The following is a 20,844-nucleotide window of genomic DNA, read 5'->3' on the forward strand; positions in this document are numbered from 1 at the left end:
TCGCTCTCATTGGTGAAGAATGCCCAGAGAGGGCGGGACGAAGGGGCAACGCGCTCTGCTGATTGGCTGCCGGTCGCCGGCGTAGCGGCCATGTCGTGAGGGCGGAAGCGGCGCGCGGCGGAGGCGCGGCGGGACGGAAGGAGGTGAGTGCGGGCGCTCCGCCCCCACAGCCGGCCGGTGTCGGGGTCCGGTCCTGAGTGCGTGTTCGTCGTTTCGGAAGTGGCACTATGGGGCGGGGCAGCCATTGCTGCTTCTGGCACTTGTCGAACCGGCGTTCCCCTGCTATGAGCGTCAGGGGAATGCGGTTTGTGCCTCAGGTGCTTTGAACAGCACGAGGTGGGCAGTGCCTCTCTGCATTTGCTCTTTTCCTTTCTTCTGTCTTGGTGAAGACCGCTTGTGTGGTGCTAGGGTCACAGAGCCATGCTGACAGTGCTTGGATAAAGGCAATATGTTCCCTTGTCATGACTACACCGTGTTTTCTATAAGCTAAGAGCCCAATTGATTAAAGGATCCTAGAAATTCATGTTGCTGCTGTCATTTTATTGTCTGTAAGGGGAGCTAGTAAAAATATGTAGTGATATTACATATTTGGTAGCTGACTTTGGAAGCTTAGGCCCTGCCATCACACCATTCAGAAGGGGTGGCCTTGTTTTGGCTCACTGTGAAAATCATGCAGCATTTTCAGTCTAAACCAAGTCTGGGATTTTTCTTCCCTGCTCCTTGTTGGTTGGTTATGGTTGCTTTGTTCCTTCATTTTTATTTTTATTTTCTTTGAGAGTTTACATTTGGGCCTGTCAGGGACTTCAGTAAAGCTAAGGCTGCAAGTGTTGTGACAAGTTGCTGTGGCTATTCTATGTGTGCAGTAACATGCTGAAGTGTTGCTGTCACAGCCGATTTCTGAATGTTTATGAACAATCTTGTGGTCTATTCTAGGGAAGCAGCCTTAGCAGGATGATCTCCAAAGGTCCCACCCAATACCTATGACTTTATGAAGTTGCTGTGCAAGATAACAAGGTCATTTGTACTGAGTATGCTTTTGTAATGGAATCAAGGTGTTATTCCATTAAAATGCTTGAAACCATAAAAGAAAGATAGGCGGTGGAAGAACAAGTGACTTGGAATAGCAGCTTAGATAACTACTATTCTGAGTTGCAGAATTATAGAGTCTTTGGAGTTGGAAGGAACTTTTAAAGATCACCTAGTCCAACTGCCCTGCACTGAGCAGTGACTTTACAGCTAGATCAGGGTGCTCAGAGATGGCTCATCCTGGCCTTGAGTGTCTCCAGGGATAAGTTTTCACCACCACTCTGGGCAACCTGTTAACATGCAGAAAGTTCTAAAAGCAGCCTGACTATCTAGTGTAACCTGATAATAGTGTGTTTGATTTTTCACATTTACTTTAGTTAGAATTCAGTTGAAGAGGTTATAGGTATAAGCAATGAGCAGTTAAACCTCTACTGACTATCAAGACTCTAAATTTTAGGAACAGTAATACTTTTGAACTTTTGTGTCTCTGTGCTGGAAAAAGAAAACAGGTTTGGTTTTCCTGTTTTGTTGCACTTCTGGTTCCTCAATGTGAATTAGTTACTGAAATGGAAACATTGCTTCTGCCTCTAGGAAACTGCAATGCTTAATTTCTACTTATGGCATAGTCAGGCCTGCTTACATGTGATTGTCTAACGTTCTCTAGCTCTGTAATTCTGTTTGTGGGGGTGCTCTTTATGGTAGTTCTTTTATTATTATTATTATTATTATTATTATTATTATTATTATTATTATTATTAATGTTATCTACTATCTATATGGTAAACTTGCTTATGAACTCTCTTGCAGATCTTTTAAAACACTTTTTGTTACCTGAGCTATTTTATTTTTGAATGAAGATTTTATCACTTCTATTTGGAATAGAATTTTCATTGATTATGTACTGTTGTAGAAAGCTCTCAGCAGTATATTTTGCTCTTGTGAGGAAAAATGCTATTTGATAGTCATTATCACCCTGTGGGACCTTGCTATTATTTGAAAGATAGCATGTCAAGCATGGAAATGTTCTTTGGTTATATATTCCAGTTTTCCTTGTATTTTTTTCTCCTAATCAAGATATTTTCATGGAAAGCCAACTACAAGTGTCTGAGATAGCAAGGTTGATACCATCTACGAAAATTGAGTAGTTAGGCAGATATTTTTTGGTGCCACTTATAGATGGGAAATTTTGATCCTTATGGCTGGTTTCCTACGAGTTTAAATGGAGAATGCTTCCACAGTGTTAAATTGTAGCACAGGAGTCTGAAAAAAAGTGCCATGTGCCTTTGAAGATTAGGAGGATTTTTGAGGAATTTAGGGTGAAGTTTTTAATATATCAAACAGTAATTTGTCATTAAGGTTAATAGGATACAGCTGTGATTTCTTCACTGTTTTATTTGGCAGAACAATTTGTAGTGCTTGCCCTTATTACAGGGAAAATGTAAAATAATGTGTGTACACATTTTAATTTTGAACTGGACTAGTTTCACTGAAAAATGGAGTTTTTTGATATCTAGAAAGTTACTGTAGAATATTATTTCTTAGCCAAATGGTCCAGAAAGTGAACCTTTTTGCAACAAAAAGTATGTTTTGCTTTGTTCCACTTTTGGTCCATCTTCTGACTTGAGCTGTGTCCTGTTCCTAAATTCAAAAATTGTCTTCAGGGTGTCTTTGTTGGATGCTAGACTTTGCTACTCCCTCTGTTGCTCTAAATAATATATATTAAAAAAAAAAAAAAAAAAAAAAAAAGTGGTGGAAGGGCCCTCTGAGTGAGAAGATTACTAGTGTAGAAACTTGATGTTAGATAGAAGTACTGGTCTCCTCTGGAGCCTAGACATAAAAGACATACTGAAGGATATATGATATCATGTTGGCACAAGCTAAGGTAAAATTAAGAAGAGAACCACTAAACAAATTACTGTTGTTTGCTAATCTAGCCCAGACAAAACTAATAAATGTAACTAGCAAATCTTACAGGAAGTATTCCAAGATGAAAAAAGTATTTTTACTATGTGTGTGTCTAGGAGCCTCTAGTGTTATTCTTCTGAGACATACTAGTAATCACATGAAAGATTATTTCGTTAAGTACCACCAAACTTATAGAATTTTGAAAATCAGTGGAGTAACAAAAGCAATTCTACACCTGAGTTGCAGACATCTAGGTGAGTTTTGAGGCTGGCCTTGTAGGAAGGGCTGTGCTCTAACAGAGCAGACAGATAGAGCAGAATAAGTGAAAAAGGATACTGATCCTATGTGGTTTTAAGAGTGTAAAGACTGAGAACTTTTGTGTTCTTGATCTAGAAATCAGCCAAATTACTTGCTATCTTGATTGATGCAGTTGTTGGCCACGGCTCTGTGCTATAAAGGCAGTGGCTCTTCCTGCAGCATCCCCAGAGCTCACAACAACCAAACATCGTTGTGCTACTGATGTTGTGTTGACTGAAACCAAAGCGTGGGTTTCAAAAAAAATTAATGTTTATGACACCATTTTTAGTTACTACTTGTCTGACCTGCAAGTTTTCAAGGGGAGTATATAGAGTAGCAATCAGATATTCAACTAAAAAATCTGATTGCGTCTCTTTTCTGCACTTGTATAAGGCCTCTCTTATCAGAGAGAAATATTCTTCCCTTACAACCACACCTTAACCATGTTATAGCTTTTTGGCAGTATGCACAAGTGTGAACAACTGTTTTCAAGGATGAAGCACTTGAATAGTAATATGTCATTAAAAAATCTGATGAAGACCTTGAGATCTCTCTAAGGATTGCAACCACTGACACTGAACGAGGATGATGCATTTTTTTTCACAAAGACAAGGTCAAATTTCCAACTAGTCTTATAGTTTTGTTCTTTTTTTTTTTTTAATAAAAACATTAAAAATCAGGACTATTTTGTTATATGTTAATGATATTGCATATTTTACGTGGGCTGTTCTGAAAATGATACCTCCTATTCTATGATGTTGGTCCAAGACATTAAAGGCAGTTGTTGGTGGTATCACAATAGAGGTTGAACCTTCCCACCAATATCCCATTAGACAAAAAGGGGGCATTACTTTAAAGTAACTTCTGTATAGGCAGCCCAAGACAAATCCTCTTCACTCAGTGGGACCCAGGCAAGCCAAAAGTTTGGACACTTGTGAGTTAAGGTGCTGATGTGTCCTAGTGGCTTTGGCTAACTTTTGTGGCTGAGAAACAGAAAGCCCAACGACATAAATCACAGAATCACAGAATGGCCAGAGCTGGAAGGGACCTCAAGGATCATGCATGTCCAACCCCCCTGCCACAGGCAGGGCCACCAACCTCCCCATTTAGTACCAGACCAGGCTGCCCAGGGCCCCATCCAACCTGGCCTTCAACACCTCCAGGGATGGGGCATCCACAACCTTTCTGGGCAGCCTGTTCCAGCACCTCACCACTCTCTCTGTAAAGAACTTCCTCCTGACATCCATCCTAACCCTAACCATCTACTTCAAACCATTTCCCCTTGTCCTGCAGTTATCAACCCTTTCAAAGACTTGATTCCCCTCCTGTTTGTAGGCTCCCTTTAGGTACTGAAAGGCTGCAATGAGGTCACCCCGCAGCCTTCTTCTCTCCAGGCTGAACAAGCCCAGCCTGTCTTCATCAGGGAAATGCTCCAGTCTCCTGATCATCTTTGTGGCTCTCCTCTGGACCCTCTCCAACAGCTCCCTGTCTTTCTTGTACTGGGAACTCCAGACCTGGACGCAGTACTCCAGATGGGCCTCACAAGGGCGGAGTAGAGGGGGACAATCACCTCCCTGTCCCTGCTGGCCACCCCTCTGGCCACCCCCTCACCTCTGATGGTGAAATGTGACCCAATATGCAGGGAAGTGTATTTTCTAAGTTATTTTAAAAATTATCCACTGTTTTGTTTTGTTTTGTTTTATTTTTTTTCTCTGATAATTTTTATCATAATTCCACAAAAATGATGTAATTTATATGGGAATGCAATTGCTGTAAAGCAACACTTCTGAAACTTACATGCTCACGCTCCACATGTTTTTTGTTTAGTAATTTACACTCTTAAGATTTCAAAACTGTGTTTAAATGGTGAAATATCAAAGTTCTTCTGTGCTATATTTTCTTACTGAGTACCTAACTGCCCTCTAAGTTCAATCTCAGTAGCATTTTTCTAGTGGTATGCCTCTGCTGTGTCCTCATATTAGACTGCAAGTTTCACTATAGCTCAAGGTAGCATTCCTTAGTAGCTGTGAGGGAAACTAACATTGAAAAGCATGCTTCCTCAGGTTGACTCCCTGCCTGACACTGAATGCCTTAGGTAAGGTTTAATATTTTGATTGCTTTTTTATTTTGCCTGACCCATTGTTTAAAAAAAAAATAAAAATAAAAATAAAAAAACAAAACTCGCCATGCAAAAGCATTAAGAAAACTACTAAGATAACCAGTGGGTTGATATCTATGTTGATGTCAATGGTTTACGGGCTGGTTTGGCCTGGTTCTGTGACTAATGGGGTAGGGGGACCCACCGGCCCACTCCCTGGGTGAGGGGGAAGGGGGAGGGAAAGGTACAAGGTAGGGAGATGGGTCTGAAAACAATACAGTGGCGGTGTGCTAAGGGAGAAAACATATTTGCTAAATATGATAGTGGAATGCAAGATGATTCCAATTACATTTTATTATATTGCACTGAAGCTAATAAATCAAATAATATGAAAGAAAGAAAGAGTCCAAAACCAAAGGCCTTACTCTAATGTTGAAGGTGAGACAGCTAGGGAGCACAGACCACAGAGATGAGCAGTGAAAGAAGGGGGACTGATTTGTGACCTGCCAGCAGTTTTATCTTTCTCCAAATGGAAAACAGAAATGGAACAGTGAAAGTCTTCTGGGAGATGTAGTTCTTCCCTTCTGAGAACCAGGTACCCAGAAATAGTAACGATTCATGGAACTAGGGCATTAACTCTTTAACTCCCAGAGCACTACTTGATGTTATGATGTGGAATACCGATAACAAAAATCATAAAACCATGACACTAATAAAAAGCTTCATATTGTTATTCAGAGGACCTAACAAAAGTATTACTGTTTTGATGCTCTTTATGTCCTTGTTCCTTTCTAAATTCTATTTTTAGATATTGCAGACAAAACACTTGGTAGTAGAGCTGAGATTTTTTTTTTTTTTTTTGGAATGTAAAATCAATAGCCACCAAATTTGTTTAGCTTAGTGGAAGTGTCAAAGCATCTTTTTCTTTTTTCTCTCTCTCTCTTTCTCTCTCTTTTTTTCTCATTTGCTCGCAGATTTGTGGTTTTAGGACCTGTGCACAGGACCCCTTTCATAATAAAATATTGTCATTTCCCTCTCTCAGCGTGCGTTATCACATAAGCCTAAGCTAACCTAACCTCATGATGAGCTTTTTTTTTTTTTTTTTTTTAACCTCATTTGAAGGTGCTGTATTGTAGGGCACAATGTCACATTACTGTGTTGAATCTCATGTCTTGGTATTCAAGGCAGATTACAGAACCAAAGCTGAACTTGTGCCCATCTGTGGAAAACGTTGAAATCAATGTTCAATATGGATTGATGTCTCTTTGCTTCAGCTTTACCTCTGATTGCTCAACCTAATCTGACTCAAAAGACATTTGTTTTGAAGGCAAACTGATTACTATGGCTGAATAAAGAGCTGCAAAATTGAAGTTTTAAGTGCACTGAAAGTTCACTGAAAATGTCTTCTGAATTATTTTTATGTAGGAGCCATACAAAGCAAAATGAATTATAATGTTTAAATTAATAAATTGAAGTAGTGTGAGCTTTCTGTTTTCATGGAGATCAATGTTTTCTATTCCAGCTAAAAAATAGAAAATGGGAAGAAAAACATAATAAAACTTCTGTTAGGTGAATACAGAGTAAAGGAGGAATTTTCGTCAAAGAGAATGCCTTAGGAAAATGTTTAGCAAGATAAAGCAATTTAGAGTCCTGGACTATTTTTTAGTACTAATTTGACAGGAACATGAAATTAAAATAATCCATCTCTTTGAAAAGTCTTGAGTGTAGAAGTGGGAGGAGAGTAGCCTTCTTATTTATACCTGCTTTTTATATCCCACTCAAGTGGTTACATTTGATGCAACTTGTGTTTCCAGGTTACTAGCTTAATTTTTAAGAACTCTTCAGAAATCTCTCTCAAATACAGAAGTGTATGTGTCCTTACCTAGCTGTTGCTATTTTTTTTTTCCATTTATCCTATATTCAGATTTGTTACTCTTGCCAGTAGATCAGATATAGATTCAATAGCACTGAATTTGTTTTGCTTAAAGTAATAATTAAAACCATCCAGTGAAGTCCATTGCTCAGTGTTACTAAGTCAAGCATTTACAGAAACATGTCAGACTGAGTGAGATTTAACAAAAGTTATATATAGAAAGGGACTAAAGAACAGAAAACAAAGGAGGTCTGTAGGAGATATTCAACACAGAAAACAAATATCTTGATAATTCTTAATCCCAGAGAAGGCAGTGTTTTGGAAAACAGATGATATCTCAACCAGTCTACCACGTTATCCAAACATACATCAAAAAGACATGTGTATCTGAGTACTTTTGGATAGGCAAACAGCAGTTAAAACAAGTTTTTTTTTCTTTCTTCAGCTTCACTTTTCTTGTATGGATAATACTAAGTTACTGAAATCTGCAAAATAGGTATGGCTTCGTGCCACCCCTGGCTATAGTAGGACCTTTGAAAGCCAGGCAGACATGCTGCCATATAGAAGTCATGAAATATTTGTTGAAGTTTCATCTCCTAGAGGCATCAGAAGTAGAGAACCTGGTCTGAATCTCTCAGGCATGCCTGCTGGCTCTCTGTCCCATCTGGTCTGGTTTTATTCTTTGATCCCTGCTCAGTTCTGTATGTGCTGTTTAGTAATTTTTTAATTAAGTACTTAGTACTCAGTGAAAAAAGATTTCAATTGTGAGATAGCATTTTATTTTCTTAAGTCTTGGAAACATCCAATCAGTGTATGCTGCTGTATCTATAGAAACCTCAGAATTTTTTTCGGATATGGATTTGGGAAGGTTGAAATTTGATGGTGAATACATTGAACTGTTAAGGCTGGGAAGAACTCCTGGAGAGATATGAATAAGAGTGGTTTGTCTTTTTTCGGAATCTATCAAGTTATTCTATTATTTGCTAGTATGTACTGGTATAATTTCCCTCTTGAATATTTATTTAAAAGTATTAAGGACCTTTTTGTTTTTTTCTTTCCTGTTTTTTAACCTTGCGGCTTAAACTGTCTCCTAATATAGGTGCTTACAAGTGAGATTGTCAAGTCTGGCAGCCTGGAGTTGGTGGTGTGTTATGCTCCACACTTCAAGGGGATGAAAGACACCAGGGTGGGCTTTGTCTCCAGGCTACAGTTTAGATCAAAGCTTGCTAGTAAGATTCCTAAACTAAAGGTTGTTGACTATCTGCTTCCTTCTGCTTCTCTTCATTTTTCAGCTGGTGACTGTAGTAAATAAGTCTGACAAGTGTTGTTCCTTATCGTAGATTCCAGATCTTTTGTGGCCCATGGAGTCTGACAAACTAAAGAACTGCCTTTTTTTTTTTTTTAACAATTACACAAAAATATATGCGTGTTTACAATACTTTTGTGGCTGGCACAGAACAGTGGGAAAGAAGGAGTGCAAATGCTAGCCATGTGAGCTTTACTTCTGCAACTGGGTGCTTGAGGACCAACTACTGATTGCAACTTCTTGAAGCTAGTCTCTTAATCAAACTTTATTGTGCAGCATTGAATTTTTAAGATGGGCCTCTCACCTGTCTGCAAGAAGTTATAAAGTCATTCAGTTACTTCTTTATAACCGGTGCCTTTTTCTTTTTTGTCTTCAAGAGAGAAAACAGAATTGTGAACCTTGTGTAACAAGGGAACAACTTGTCAACCAAGAGAACAACTAGATAATTTTAGGTTACATACAAGAATGTGTTAGCTCTTGATTCGTTAGGATAAGAGCTCTTCAAAAATTTTTATTTTCTTTAGTCTTCAAATGTATGTTTGATATTCAGCTGAAGATTTAATAATAAATGTTTCTTCATCGTCAAACAAATATTGCGGCCCAGAGAATGGGAGGCTCATTGCAAGAGGTAATTGGAAGGAAGGAGGCTGTGTTCTTATCTTCATACTTTTTTAGCCAGACATTTTCTGAAAAGAAAAAAGAGTAAGTCCTTATCTGATCTACTGTCCACCTAATATTAACTGAGTCATCTTTGAAGTTTTTGTCAGATAATTTAATGCTTTTTCTCTTGAAGATTGGAGTTGATGGAATTTTAAATTAACATGAGAGAAAACAAACTTGTATGCAGTGAATCTCAGAAATATTCATAAATATAAGCACTTTCTAATTGTCTTATGCTTGGCAATGTATTAATAGTTGGTTTTAATCTTTAAAATACATTGAGATATTTTTGACTGTCTTAACAGATGTATTTATAAATGGATTGAGATTTGTCGCATGAATAGTATCTATTCTCTTACTAGATTAAGTATGCCTGTTATTCTAATTTTAATTTCAATTCAGATTTTTTGTGGTCCAGACAATAGCAGAAGGGATCAAATTATAGCCTTTACTGACAGCTTGGTGTTTGTACTAGTTTTCCATTCTGAAGTCACTGTAGATAGTGTCCTCTTTTTCTCAACAAGAAAGCACTTAAGCTAATTGCTCCATTGGCAAGCTATAGTAGCTCTTTCTGATCTGTAAGTAGACTTCCATGTATAACTGCTAAAGTTTGAAACACCTGCAGCTAAAGCAATTTGGAGAAAAGCCATTAGTCTTCATGGACAAAAAATAGTACTGAAGTTCAAAACATCAATGATGCTGTGTTGGAGCTGTCTAAAAGATTTGGCTTTTAGTCTATGCCCAGTGCTATCCAAAACAACATATAAAATTCTTTGTAAACCGATTTTAAAAGTGTCTTGTTTATTCAGAAGCAACTGTATACACTATTTGTTCAGGGAGTAGGCTCCAATCAATTGCAGACCAGCCAACAGCTGATTTCTCCTTAGAAAGAAACATTGCCTAATATAGATCAGTAGAAGCCAAAAACTAAAGGGACAAAGTCCTAAAGATAAACATTCAATCCTCAACTGTTCAACAGCTTCAATAAAACCTCTGATTTACTAATTTAGGGTGCAGCTCCACTGTTCCCACCTGCAAGTTTGTCTCAGATCCTTGGCTCTGACTTGGTGAGGTGTTGATATGTAGTGTATGACCTGCTGTGCCCTTAAGGAGAAAAAGGCTGGCTTTCTTATGGTCCTAATCAGTCAGTTTCTCTGCAGCTTTTCTTTATAAGCAATCAAGGGAGGAAAGAGGTATTGATTGCTCTCATTTTATCAAGACAGTGAATGAAAGGCACCTAAGTTACTAAACCTTCAAAGGCCCTCCAAAGTACTTACTTCTCCATTCTAATTGACTGCTAGATGCTTTTTAGACTTGTACAATGAGGGTCTGAGTTCAGTAATTTAAATTGATGGATAGCTATAATAGTCTGCTTTTTTTCAATGATTTTTTTTTAGAAAGCCCAGTAGCAACTGGCTTCCTGCAAACAGGAATAGTACAGAAATTCAGGTGACCACTTTAACTGTTTTGATGACTAATGTGATTGTTGCCTGTGTTGCTAACTTTCCTTCAAGAGATACCAAAGTAGGACTAGTTCTTAGAGTTTCATTGGTCCCTCATTCTTCCTGATATTTCTGACTGTCTTTCATGCATACTCATTAGAGGTATTTGTAAAATCTGAAAAACAGTAGCATTATATCCAAGCCTGTGTGACTAGTTCTCTGGCAACTCAAGTCCCACACCGGCATGTATTTCTCAGACTCCTTTGTCAATTCATCTTCTTACTGTATTAATGACTTAAAAGAGCTGTGATTTGTTTTGTTGTGTATTTATTCTTCACTTGTTTGTGTAGCACTAATGGATCTATTGAGATAGTAGTTAAAACAGAGGAATACTTCAGCATTCCTTTTAAAAAAATCTCTAGTAATATTTCTAGTGGGATTGCTTTTGAATGTATAAAGGTAAATTCTTGGACAAACACATGTGGGATGTTGCCCACAGTTTGCATGTGTGGTGGTTATGACTACAAATTATCATAATGAATAACTGGCCTTCTGAAGCATATCTAAATAACAGCTTGAAAATATTATAGTTTTAAATGTAGGCCGTAGAAATAATTTAGGGTTTGGGTGATAATAATGTCAGTAGCAATGGGAAACTTCATCTGTTTCAGCTTTGATTCTATGGTTGTTTGTATGCATGTGACATCTGTGGATACGATAGAGCAAGTGTAGATTTATAGAGCTTCTTCATTCCTTGAGAAATAGCACTCATTGGCAGCTGTTTAATCAATGGATATACAGATGGTGTGTATATATATGTATATATATATATCCAGGAGCTTGGCTAATATAATTTATATTGGAGAAATGAGAGAAAGTCACTCACCCTGTCCTGGGCTTGCAAGATGAACTCCTAATGGAGCAGATCTCCAGAGAGATCCTTCCCCACTGGCAGTCAGTTCTTAAATGGGTCTAGGAGAGGTGGAGCCAGGCTCCACCCCTTCCTGCAGCACAGGTGATTTGCCTTCACCTGTGCTCCCTTGGCTGACTCATTGCTCACCTCAGGTGATCAATCAAAGGTTCAGGCCGTTATTCAGCAGCCCCATACAGCAGCCAACCTAAAATATTTACAAGGTAGGTTTTTCTTTGTAAGTGGGTTTTTTTTGTTTGGTTGGTTTTTTGTTTTTTTTTTTTGTTTTGATGTATGTATGTATTAATTTGTGGATAGGCAGCAGGATAATCTGCTTCAGCAAGTCTGCTTTTCATGTATTCCTCACTTTGACAGCACATAGTGTTCCTCCACCTAAGGATGCCCGGAGGCAGAAGCTCCATCCACTGCATGATTCCCCTTTACAAAGAAGTGCTTGATCTGTCAAGAGTCACCTATTCTTGACATTACTGAAGTCTGGCGGGGTGATGAGAGAATAGAGGGGGGAAAAGAGGTGAATTGAAATGTGTTAGTTATAAAAGGGGTGTTTTAATTTACTAACATTCTTTAAAAGAGATATATCACTCCATATTTCAAAATGTTGAACAAAGTGACTTGTGAATCCTGTAAACATATAGCTAACTTCAGAGATTCAAGTAGGATTTCTCACTTCTTCCTGCTGAAATATTTATTTCAGTAATACAGTGCTGCAAACTTGTTACTGAGTTTTGTTACTGAGTTATTTGAGTTACTGAGTGGAAGAGATGCATGCTCTTGCCTTACAGAGGATGAATAAGAAAAAACTTTGATTTCCTGTTTTTCTTTCTTCTTTTTCCCCCCCCACTAGTGGGAATTCTTTGTTGTTAGAGGGCTAGATAAATCCTTTGCTATTTTTTATTTATTTATGTTTTGCTGTTTGTTGTTTTTCAGTTTACTCAACTGCACAAAAAATTGTGGAAGAGTTGTGTTGGGATATTTCAGGAAGATTTTTGTTAAAGTGAGGGAAAATATTTTCATTTGCAATGATGTTTCTATATAAAGCATTGGTAAGGATTGGAAAAGCTTGCTTCTTTTGGAGAGGATTATGTAGTAGCCAAGATATATCCAACCAAGAGATCCTTCAGCTTTTGCTTTTGACAGTCAAGTGGCTAGAGATCACAAGCAAAACTAAGGACACACTAGAGATTACATGCAAGACTCTACTTTGCAGGACAGCTTCTAAACATTTAAACTGGAAATAAGAAAAAAGTTCTCTTTAATGGTAAGAGTAGGGAGGCACTGGCAGAGAGTGCTGAGAGAGGTGGTGGATGCCTCTGCCCTGGAGACATTCAAAGCCAGGTTGGACAGGTCTCTTTAGCACCTAATGTAGTAGTAGGTAGCCTTGTTCATTTCAGATGAGGTGAACTAGATGGCCTTTAAAGGTCCTTTCCAACTCAATTTTATAATTCTGTAACATAGATAATGCTCATCTCAGAAGTCAGTGGGCAGGGGGAGATAAAAGCTGGGAAGAAAGGGGTACTGTTTTTGTTCTATCTCACACAAAGAATTGCAGGGGTTGGAAGGGACCTTAAGAGATCATAGGGTCCAGCTCCCCAAGCTGACTTGTAAAGTTGTTCCAAGATGCACAGCGAAATGTGGAAAAGCTTGTCAACCCTATCTTTCATTTTGTTCTGAAATATTGAACATTCTTCTTGCCAGATCTCTTCAGCATGTTTGTTTTTATTTAAGTACTGTTTTACCACAGGTAGACAAATCATGTGAAAGCTTTCTCAGTTCTGCTGATGTGCTCATCACTTATTCTGGAAATAGATCTCTTAAGAATGATGCAAAAATATTTATTTTTTGCTGTTGCACATTGCTTACACTTAATACTAGCATGTAAGGATGGATGTACAGAATGTACAATATTATGAGTTCATGCAATTTTCATCTCAGGCTTTGGGGACCTTGTTAGTGTATCTTGCAAAACAATAAATAAATTATTTTTAGTGTGCAACTCTTTGCATTGCTTTTTACTAGTGAGGACTGATGCTTCATCCTCTTTATCATCACACGAATAGAAGACCAGCTTTTTACTTTCTGTTATAAACAGCCTACATAAAAAAGAAAGCCTCTTGTGGAGGTTGATTTCAGTGAATGCGGCTCTGCTTTGTGATGAGAATCAAATGCAACAAACAAAAATTCCCTGTTAAACTATATATATATGCATTATTGAGTCCTGAGCTGTCTCTCTGGGTTGCATGCAACTCTTTAAAGCCTTTAATTAAAAAGGAATAATTAAAGTCTTTTTACTAGTCTTTTGGAGAATGACTTTTATCAAAATATTTCATAAAAGACTCTGTAATGCTCCAGAACAAGCTAAAAGAGGAAGGTAGTCCAGCAGGCAAAGGAAAATGTGTATTTGTATGCTTAAATATATTACACACATTATTTGTGCTTCTTGTCATGTATTTTATTGACCCATAGTCAGGCCATTGGTTCACTACAAATCTTTAAAATGTTCAGTTCCGTAAATGATAATTTACAAGGCCTTATTCCAGGCCTCTAAATATTTCATTTGCTGTTATTGTTTACAGTTGCATAGGCATACTGTAGACTTGTAGAAATGACCAGTTAATTGGTGATAGAAATAAAATATTCTTGTGGAGGACTTAAGCTAATTTTTCAATATTATTTTGAAGTTACACTTTAGTCTCCAACACTCCTTTGGTGAACAGAAACTTAGAGTATGGCATCTGTTATAGTATAAACAGTGGTAGTCTATGGATATAAATAATAGTTGTCTCCTATACTTTTGTTAAATAGAGTTTATGCCTTGTTATATGTTAATGATTTATCTCCTCCTCCTACCATCGTTTTTGAATCCTAAACGCTTTCCAAAAACATTCTAAGCAGTGTTAACCTTAAGTTTTAAGCTGAAATAAAGTTTGCTCTTTGCTAATTTGTGATGGAAAATGTTATGTATAATCAGGAATGCTAGAAGTACCTAGTGACTTTTTCCAGCCATAGTCTAGTCTGGTACTCACAGCAGACAATTTATGTGATGTTCCTTTTATTGTTTAGAAATGCAATTTGTTAGTCTAAGTTGATCAGTATTGTGGTTTAGTTGGCCATCCGAAGTAGTTAATTTATATTATTGACAATGCAGTTCTTGTTTAGCTGTTAATACAGCCTTGTGCTTGGAAAACAAGTCTTATATTCATGTATTTTGCTGCTTTTGTCCAAACGGTGCCTGGAATTCAAGGGAAAGGCATTTTTTAAGCATAGTTGTGCAAAGATCAGACAGTGTGGGCAACTGCAGTTAAAACTTCTCCTTAATTCACTTCTTGGGAAGCCAGTAATATCTAGATTTATCTCTCAATACACGTAAGCAAAGAGCTTACTACTGCTACTGCTTGAGGAACTTCAGAACCTGAACTGGTGCTGATCACGGAATCACAGAATTGCCAAGGTTGGAAAAGACTTCCAAAGATCATCCAGTCCAAGTGTCCACCTGTCACCAATATTTCCCACTAAACTGTGCTCTCTAGTACAAAATCTATGTGTTTCTTGAGCACCTCCAGGGAAACTCCATCACCTCCCTGAGCAGCCATTGCAGTCTCTGACTACTCTTTCAGAGAAGTTTTTCCTAATGTCCAGCGTGTCTTCTTTGGTGCAACTTGAGGCCATTCCCTCTAGTCTTTGCTAGTTACATGGGAATAGAGGCTGACGCCATCTCTCCACAGCCTCCCTTCAGATACTTGTTGAGAATGATGAGTCTCCCCTGCGCCTCTTCTTCTCCAGTGTGAACAATACCATCTCCCTCAACTGCTCCCCCCAAGGCCTGTGCTCCAGGCCCCTCACCGGTTTCGTTGCCCTTCTCTGGTCATGCTCCAGGGCTTCAATGTCTTTCATGTAGTGAGGAGTCCAAAACTGAACACAGTACTTGAGGCATGGCCTCACCAAAGCAGTGTACAGAGGGATGATTGCCTCCCTGCTCCTGTTGGCAACACTATTTCTGATACAAACCAGGATACGTTTGGCCGTCTTGCCCACCTGTGCACAGTACTGGCTCATGTTCTGTCAAACATCAACTTATTCTCCCAGGTCTGTTTCTTCCTGGTTACCTAGTGCTACATTATGGATGGAAACCTAGATAGAACTGTTTCTAGTTGCCACCCACCCAAGCATTTTTGTATTCAGTGCATAGTCCCTTTTCTCATTCACTACTTTCTTCCTTAAAATAAAAAAGATCCCAAAGAATGGAGCACCACAAAACAAACTGTTCAAATGTTCATGTACTAGACAGCATGAGGTTTTATCAGTGAAAATACTGTATACCAATATTAACTTCAGAACTGACTGCTTCTTCATTATTCCATGGCGCAAATTTAAAAAAGTTATTATGAAAGTTTTGAATACAGTGACAGCCGTTACTATCAGGCTGGGCTGCTTATAAAAATATATAGTGTTACTCATAAGATCTTTTGTCAGCTGCAGATTGGTAAATTGCTCTGGTGTTGTGTGGGGGAAGAATAACACAAATCACTGTAGCATCATAAGTTTAGTTCTCTTTAGTATTCATTTTTAAAATTAATTTCTTTGATTGTCAGTAAATCAAGTGCAGTAGATGTGCTGCAGTGGAGCTTGGTAGCATTCTCTCAAGCAGCAAGTATTAATTATTTTGAATCATATTCTATGTGTTGTATGTCAGATGATAGTGAACAATGAAGTTAAAATGCAGGGGGGAAATGCTCGAATAGTCCCTAAATAAGAAACTAAATGTCAGGAAGCAGAGGAATGCAAAATTAGTATACTAATTTTGCCCAGCTTCCTGATTTTTTCTTATTTAGGTACTATTCAAATATATTTGATTGTTGACAATTTTACTTAAACGTTAACTGTTTTAATCCAGTTTTCTGCTTGAAAGCATCAGCAGTTCTCTGAAAAATTGTATTTGTGGAGGAAAGCTAAGTGCTTATAAATGTACCTTTCTCCCCTCCCCACCCAATCTGTTGCTAAGTATCTCAGAAAATATGCCACTGATTGTAATAAGTTTCTGTTGTGTCTGTAACAGGTGACTGGAGAATGGAGAAAACTTTGATCAGAATTCATCCAGTTTCTGATCCCGAAGCAGTGTATTTTCTACAAGTATCATGGGAAAAAAATATAAGCAGTGGCTTTGGTATAATACTTACCGATGGTGAACGTGCATGGACTGGGACAGGTAATAATGAAAAGAAAACTGTTTAAAATTATACTGTTATTTTTTACTATTGTTAAATACCTTCCAGTCTGTAATCCATAACTTGCATCAAAAAGATTTTATTATCATCTCACTGAGGGAGGAGATTAGATTTATAGTCTTCAGGGACATGCTCAGATATCTTTGATATCTGGAAAATGTATATGTCAAAACTAATACTAATCTATTAGCATATAAGTATGCTATGTTTTGTTCATGCTTACTAATACAATTTCTTGCAGTGATATTGCATCATCATGTGTATGCCTTCAGATTCTTGAATAAGCGTGTAATACAGTTAACATTTGCAAGCTGTAGTTCATGAAGCATTTATTTGCAAATATTTTCTTGATAGGTTTGTTAAGATATTAACAGTTAAGTGTAACTGTGCTTGGTACTCAACTGCATTTTTGAAATACAAGAATTTTATTCCCAGTGGTTAATTACAAGAAAAAACAAAAACAATAAAGCACTGCCTGTGGCATTTTTTTCCCACCCAGAAATGTGAACAAGAGGGTGGATTTCTTAGTATGTGTATGTTTCCTTCATTCATGTCTAGTGAAAGAAGGAAGGATTTGTGTGTTTCTTTAGACATGTGTTGGATACTTGGTCCAAATGTTTCAGAGGAAAGAATGATGTGTTTTACACAGCAAAAGACAGGCAAAAACATTTTCCTGACTCTTTTTTTCTAAATTATAACAGCATTTATCTGAGTTTTTTCTTCTTTTTTTCTGTGTGCTGGACCTTGTTTGTCCTTGGTACTTTCATAACCCAAACTTTCAGATAGGCTTGTTGTTTTATAGTGTTTAATCTATTACCTTGTGTATTACAAGAAGCTTTAACATTCCTTAGCTTTCTCTTAAATGTAACTTTAATCCTTTTTTTCTTTTCAAACTTAGGAAGTGGGACTAATTTAAAATATGTGTATGTATGCACTAAATCTTCTTCTTCACAATTCTTTTAACATTTGAAATATTCTATTGATTGAGGGTTCCTACATAGGCCAAATGCATATATTCAATTATCGGCTCCCTGTAGTCTAGGATGAAAGGTTGTTTTTTTTTAATAATTTTACAGTTGAATATTCAAATTTTTTATTTTCACAATAATAGCAAAAGTGTTAACATTGATAAATGAGGATTCCAGTACTTTTTTTTAAAAGCTTTTTTTTACGCTGTTACACTAAGGAAAGTAGTTAACATTAAAATAAACAGCTTAAGATTCACACACACAAAAAAAGTTGCTTCTTAAATGTATACTTTCTTGGTAAAACCTAGACTTACTTTAGCAGGGAGCGTATAGAAAAAAATATATACACACAGTTCTTGTTTCAGTAACTTCCTGCATCTGGCAGAACTGCTGGGTGGTAACTTCCCAAAAGAGAGGACCAGTGAAAGCAAGATGACTGTATACTGTTAGATGATGGGGGAAAAGGAACGGTTTATCATGAGCATTGTATACTCATACAAAGGAGAAAGCCTTTATTCCTTTCCTCAGAATCAGATCAGTTTCTAAGGAATTCATATGAGATTCATAGTCCATTTAGTAATTTAACTGAGAGTTGAAATTCTTTTGCACAATGCTTTCGTGCTGCATCTATCTGTCATCGTGCACTCACTGTTGCTTTTGATCATTTTTTCTTAGTTATTACATCATTCTTGAAACTGCCTAGATACCAGATTCAAAATGTGGAGAACAGAAAGCAGTGGTCAGAAAATTCTTGCTGTGGGAAATCCCTTTTGGGTTTTTCATGCTGTAGGTTATTTTGCTTGGAAGACCTGCCAGGAAACGAATGAGATTTGTTGATGGGGTTGTCTTTTATGGTTCCTGTATATTCAGAATGATGATGAAAAGTGTTCGGAGTCTTATTTAGAAAACGAAATATTGTAAAATCTTCAGGGGAGGAGAGGCACACTAATATAGATTATGTTATGTTCACTTGGTATTAAGTTAAAGAACTGCAGAGAGAAGCATTTATAAATTTGATGTTTCTCTAACAATTGTTTTTTTTTGTTTGTTTGTTTGTTTTTTAATCTGATAGTATTAAAAGGTAAAGGAACACATTGCAAGTGCATAGCAATAGGAAAAAAAATCCTTGTGCTCTTTACAGTGCATTAGTATGCCTGTTTTTTTTTTTGAGCTTGCTTGATCAGTGTTGTAGGCCCCATTCTTCACTGGCTTGTAGGCTCATTTACTTATTTGTACCTATCAGTAATTCCACTCTGTTGTTTTCTACATTAACATTAAAAGTGCTGCTCTTAGATTTAAAACAGAAGTTATTAAAATCTGAAGTCTTCCTAATGACATCTGGTTTATGCTTAAAATATTTTATTTAATCTTACAAAATGCTTTTAATACTTCATCTGTAGAGACTTGTGAGTTGTGGCTGAGTTTGAGCATGACTGGCTTGGTTAAGAATCAGGTAGGGCAGAACTGGTAGTGTGTATCATGGCTGGTGTGAGTTTATAGCTCTCGCTGCAGTGCTGTATTTGATGGCTCAAAGTCTTGTTCTGAAAATCATGCCTGTCAGTCTCAATGTGAAAGGATTAATCCTCAACTGATTTTGACTTCATATTGGCTTGTTTGTAGGTCTTTCCATGTTTGTGGTGCTGCATGCTATTTTCTCACTTGTTCATGTCACCTGTATGCCACCTGCAGATGTATCTGGTTGTTATGCAGGATTGCAGCTTAACATTTCTGTAGTGTGGTTTTTCACACAAAGTCCAGTTTGTAGGACAGTACCAACTTGCAGTATATATGGCCTTCTATCTTAGTTTTTCTGATGCATTAGGAAGGGGTTTGACATATTAGAAATAAAAAATGAGATGTCTTTACAGTGGGTGGGAAAAAAAATCTGTTTATTTCCTTTTGTCTTCCCCTCTTTCTCCTGCCTTTCTTTCTTGTTACCTTGCATAACAGTATTTAAGCCTTAGATTAGAAGAATGTGAGCTTACAGCCCTCTTCATTCTGCTTGAATTTATATTATTTTATTGTGTAAATAAATTTGAAAAGTGTAATGCTAATGTAAATAAAACCATGTTCTTAAAACAATGATAATATGATTTCAACATGTACCTTATTATGTGTCTCAGTACTTCAGTGCCCTAAAGTTCATCAGTATTAGGCTGTATACAAAACTGTTATATATAATTTTCTATTACATCTGCTGTAACAGATAGCAAAATACAATCTTTATTTCAGGAGGGACAGATTTTGAGATTACAAATCTGTAGGGTTTTGCATGTTATAACTGTCTGTCTTCTGACCAATTTTTCCCCACCCTCCATGTTTTGAAATTTTTCTTTTACCCCGTTCTCTCTAATATAGATAGTGCAACTTGAAATGTAGGGATAGAAGCATCTTCTTCCATCTAGAAATGCTGATAATGAGAATGATTTATTTCTAGTCTTCTCATGCATATTCTGCAGCACTTCTCTATAAAAAATCGCTTATAAAAAAAGGTCTTTATGTTAAGCTAATATGAATGTGACAGCTTTGCAGTTTTCTCTTTCCTAGTGGGGAGAGAATACTCAATCAGTTAAAGTATCCAGGGAAGTTTATGACAAAGTTCAGACTGACACATGTATGACTTTTCACGTCTGAGTGTGACAAAGACTGACGTGATTATATTTGTTGAGTCCCAAACAACTATTTATTTATTTTTCTTAAAAACTTAAAAGCTTTGAGGAAGCTCGGTTCCTATGCATCCTTTTTGCTTTGTAGCTTTTACAGATTTGAATTTGCCTAGGGAAAAAATGCCTAGTGCTAGTGTGTAGCTAATTTGATTCTGACACTAATGTATCATTTTAACTGAGTATATCTCCAGGCTCAGATTTTCCACAGGTGGGAATACTTTGTCCTCGCTTGTGGTTGTAACATTAGCATGCTGTCTTTTGCCATCTGCATCTCTTTTTTCACCTGGCTGTTCTGGTTTTGTTTTACAAGGTAACAAACAGGTGCCTTAATTACTGACCTGCCTTATCAGATTTTAGAGTAATACAATAATTAGGGGTTTTTTTTTGTGTGCACAAGTAATCAATATATTTGTGAATAGGTAACCTTTGTAACTAATAATCCTGTACCGT

The 20,844-nt window shown here is 37.2% G+C and overlaps 1 protein-coding gene across 3 annotated transcripts in view; it reads left to right on the top strand.

Annotated features, from left to right (window-relative positions):
* The first annotated feature begins 29 nt into the window (after nucleotides 1-29).
* Nucleotides 30-20,844, top strand: part of XRCC4 (X-ray repair cross complementing 4) — a 177,656-nt gene continuing 156,841 nt past the window's right edge. For 2 of the 3 annotated variants that reach the window (XM_085214368.1, XM_085214366.1), the window contains exons 1-2: nucleotides 30-143; nucleotides 16,592-16,741. In XM_085214368.1, coding sequence (XP_085070494.1) covers nucleotides 16,603-16,741 — 139 coding nt within the window. In that variant the 5' untranslated portion in view covers nucleotides 30-143; nucleotides 16,592-16,602. The other variant, XM_085214367.1, reaches the window with a different exon arrangement.

Source organism: Meleagris gallopavo, chromosome Z (genome assembly GCF_905368555.1).
Source record: "Meleagris gallopavo chromosome Z, MGAL_WU_HG_1.1, whole genome shotgun sequence".
NCBI classification, from domain to species: Eukaryota; Metazoa; Chordata; class Aves; order Galliformes; family Phasianidae; genus Meleagris; species Meleagris gallopavo.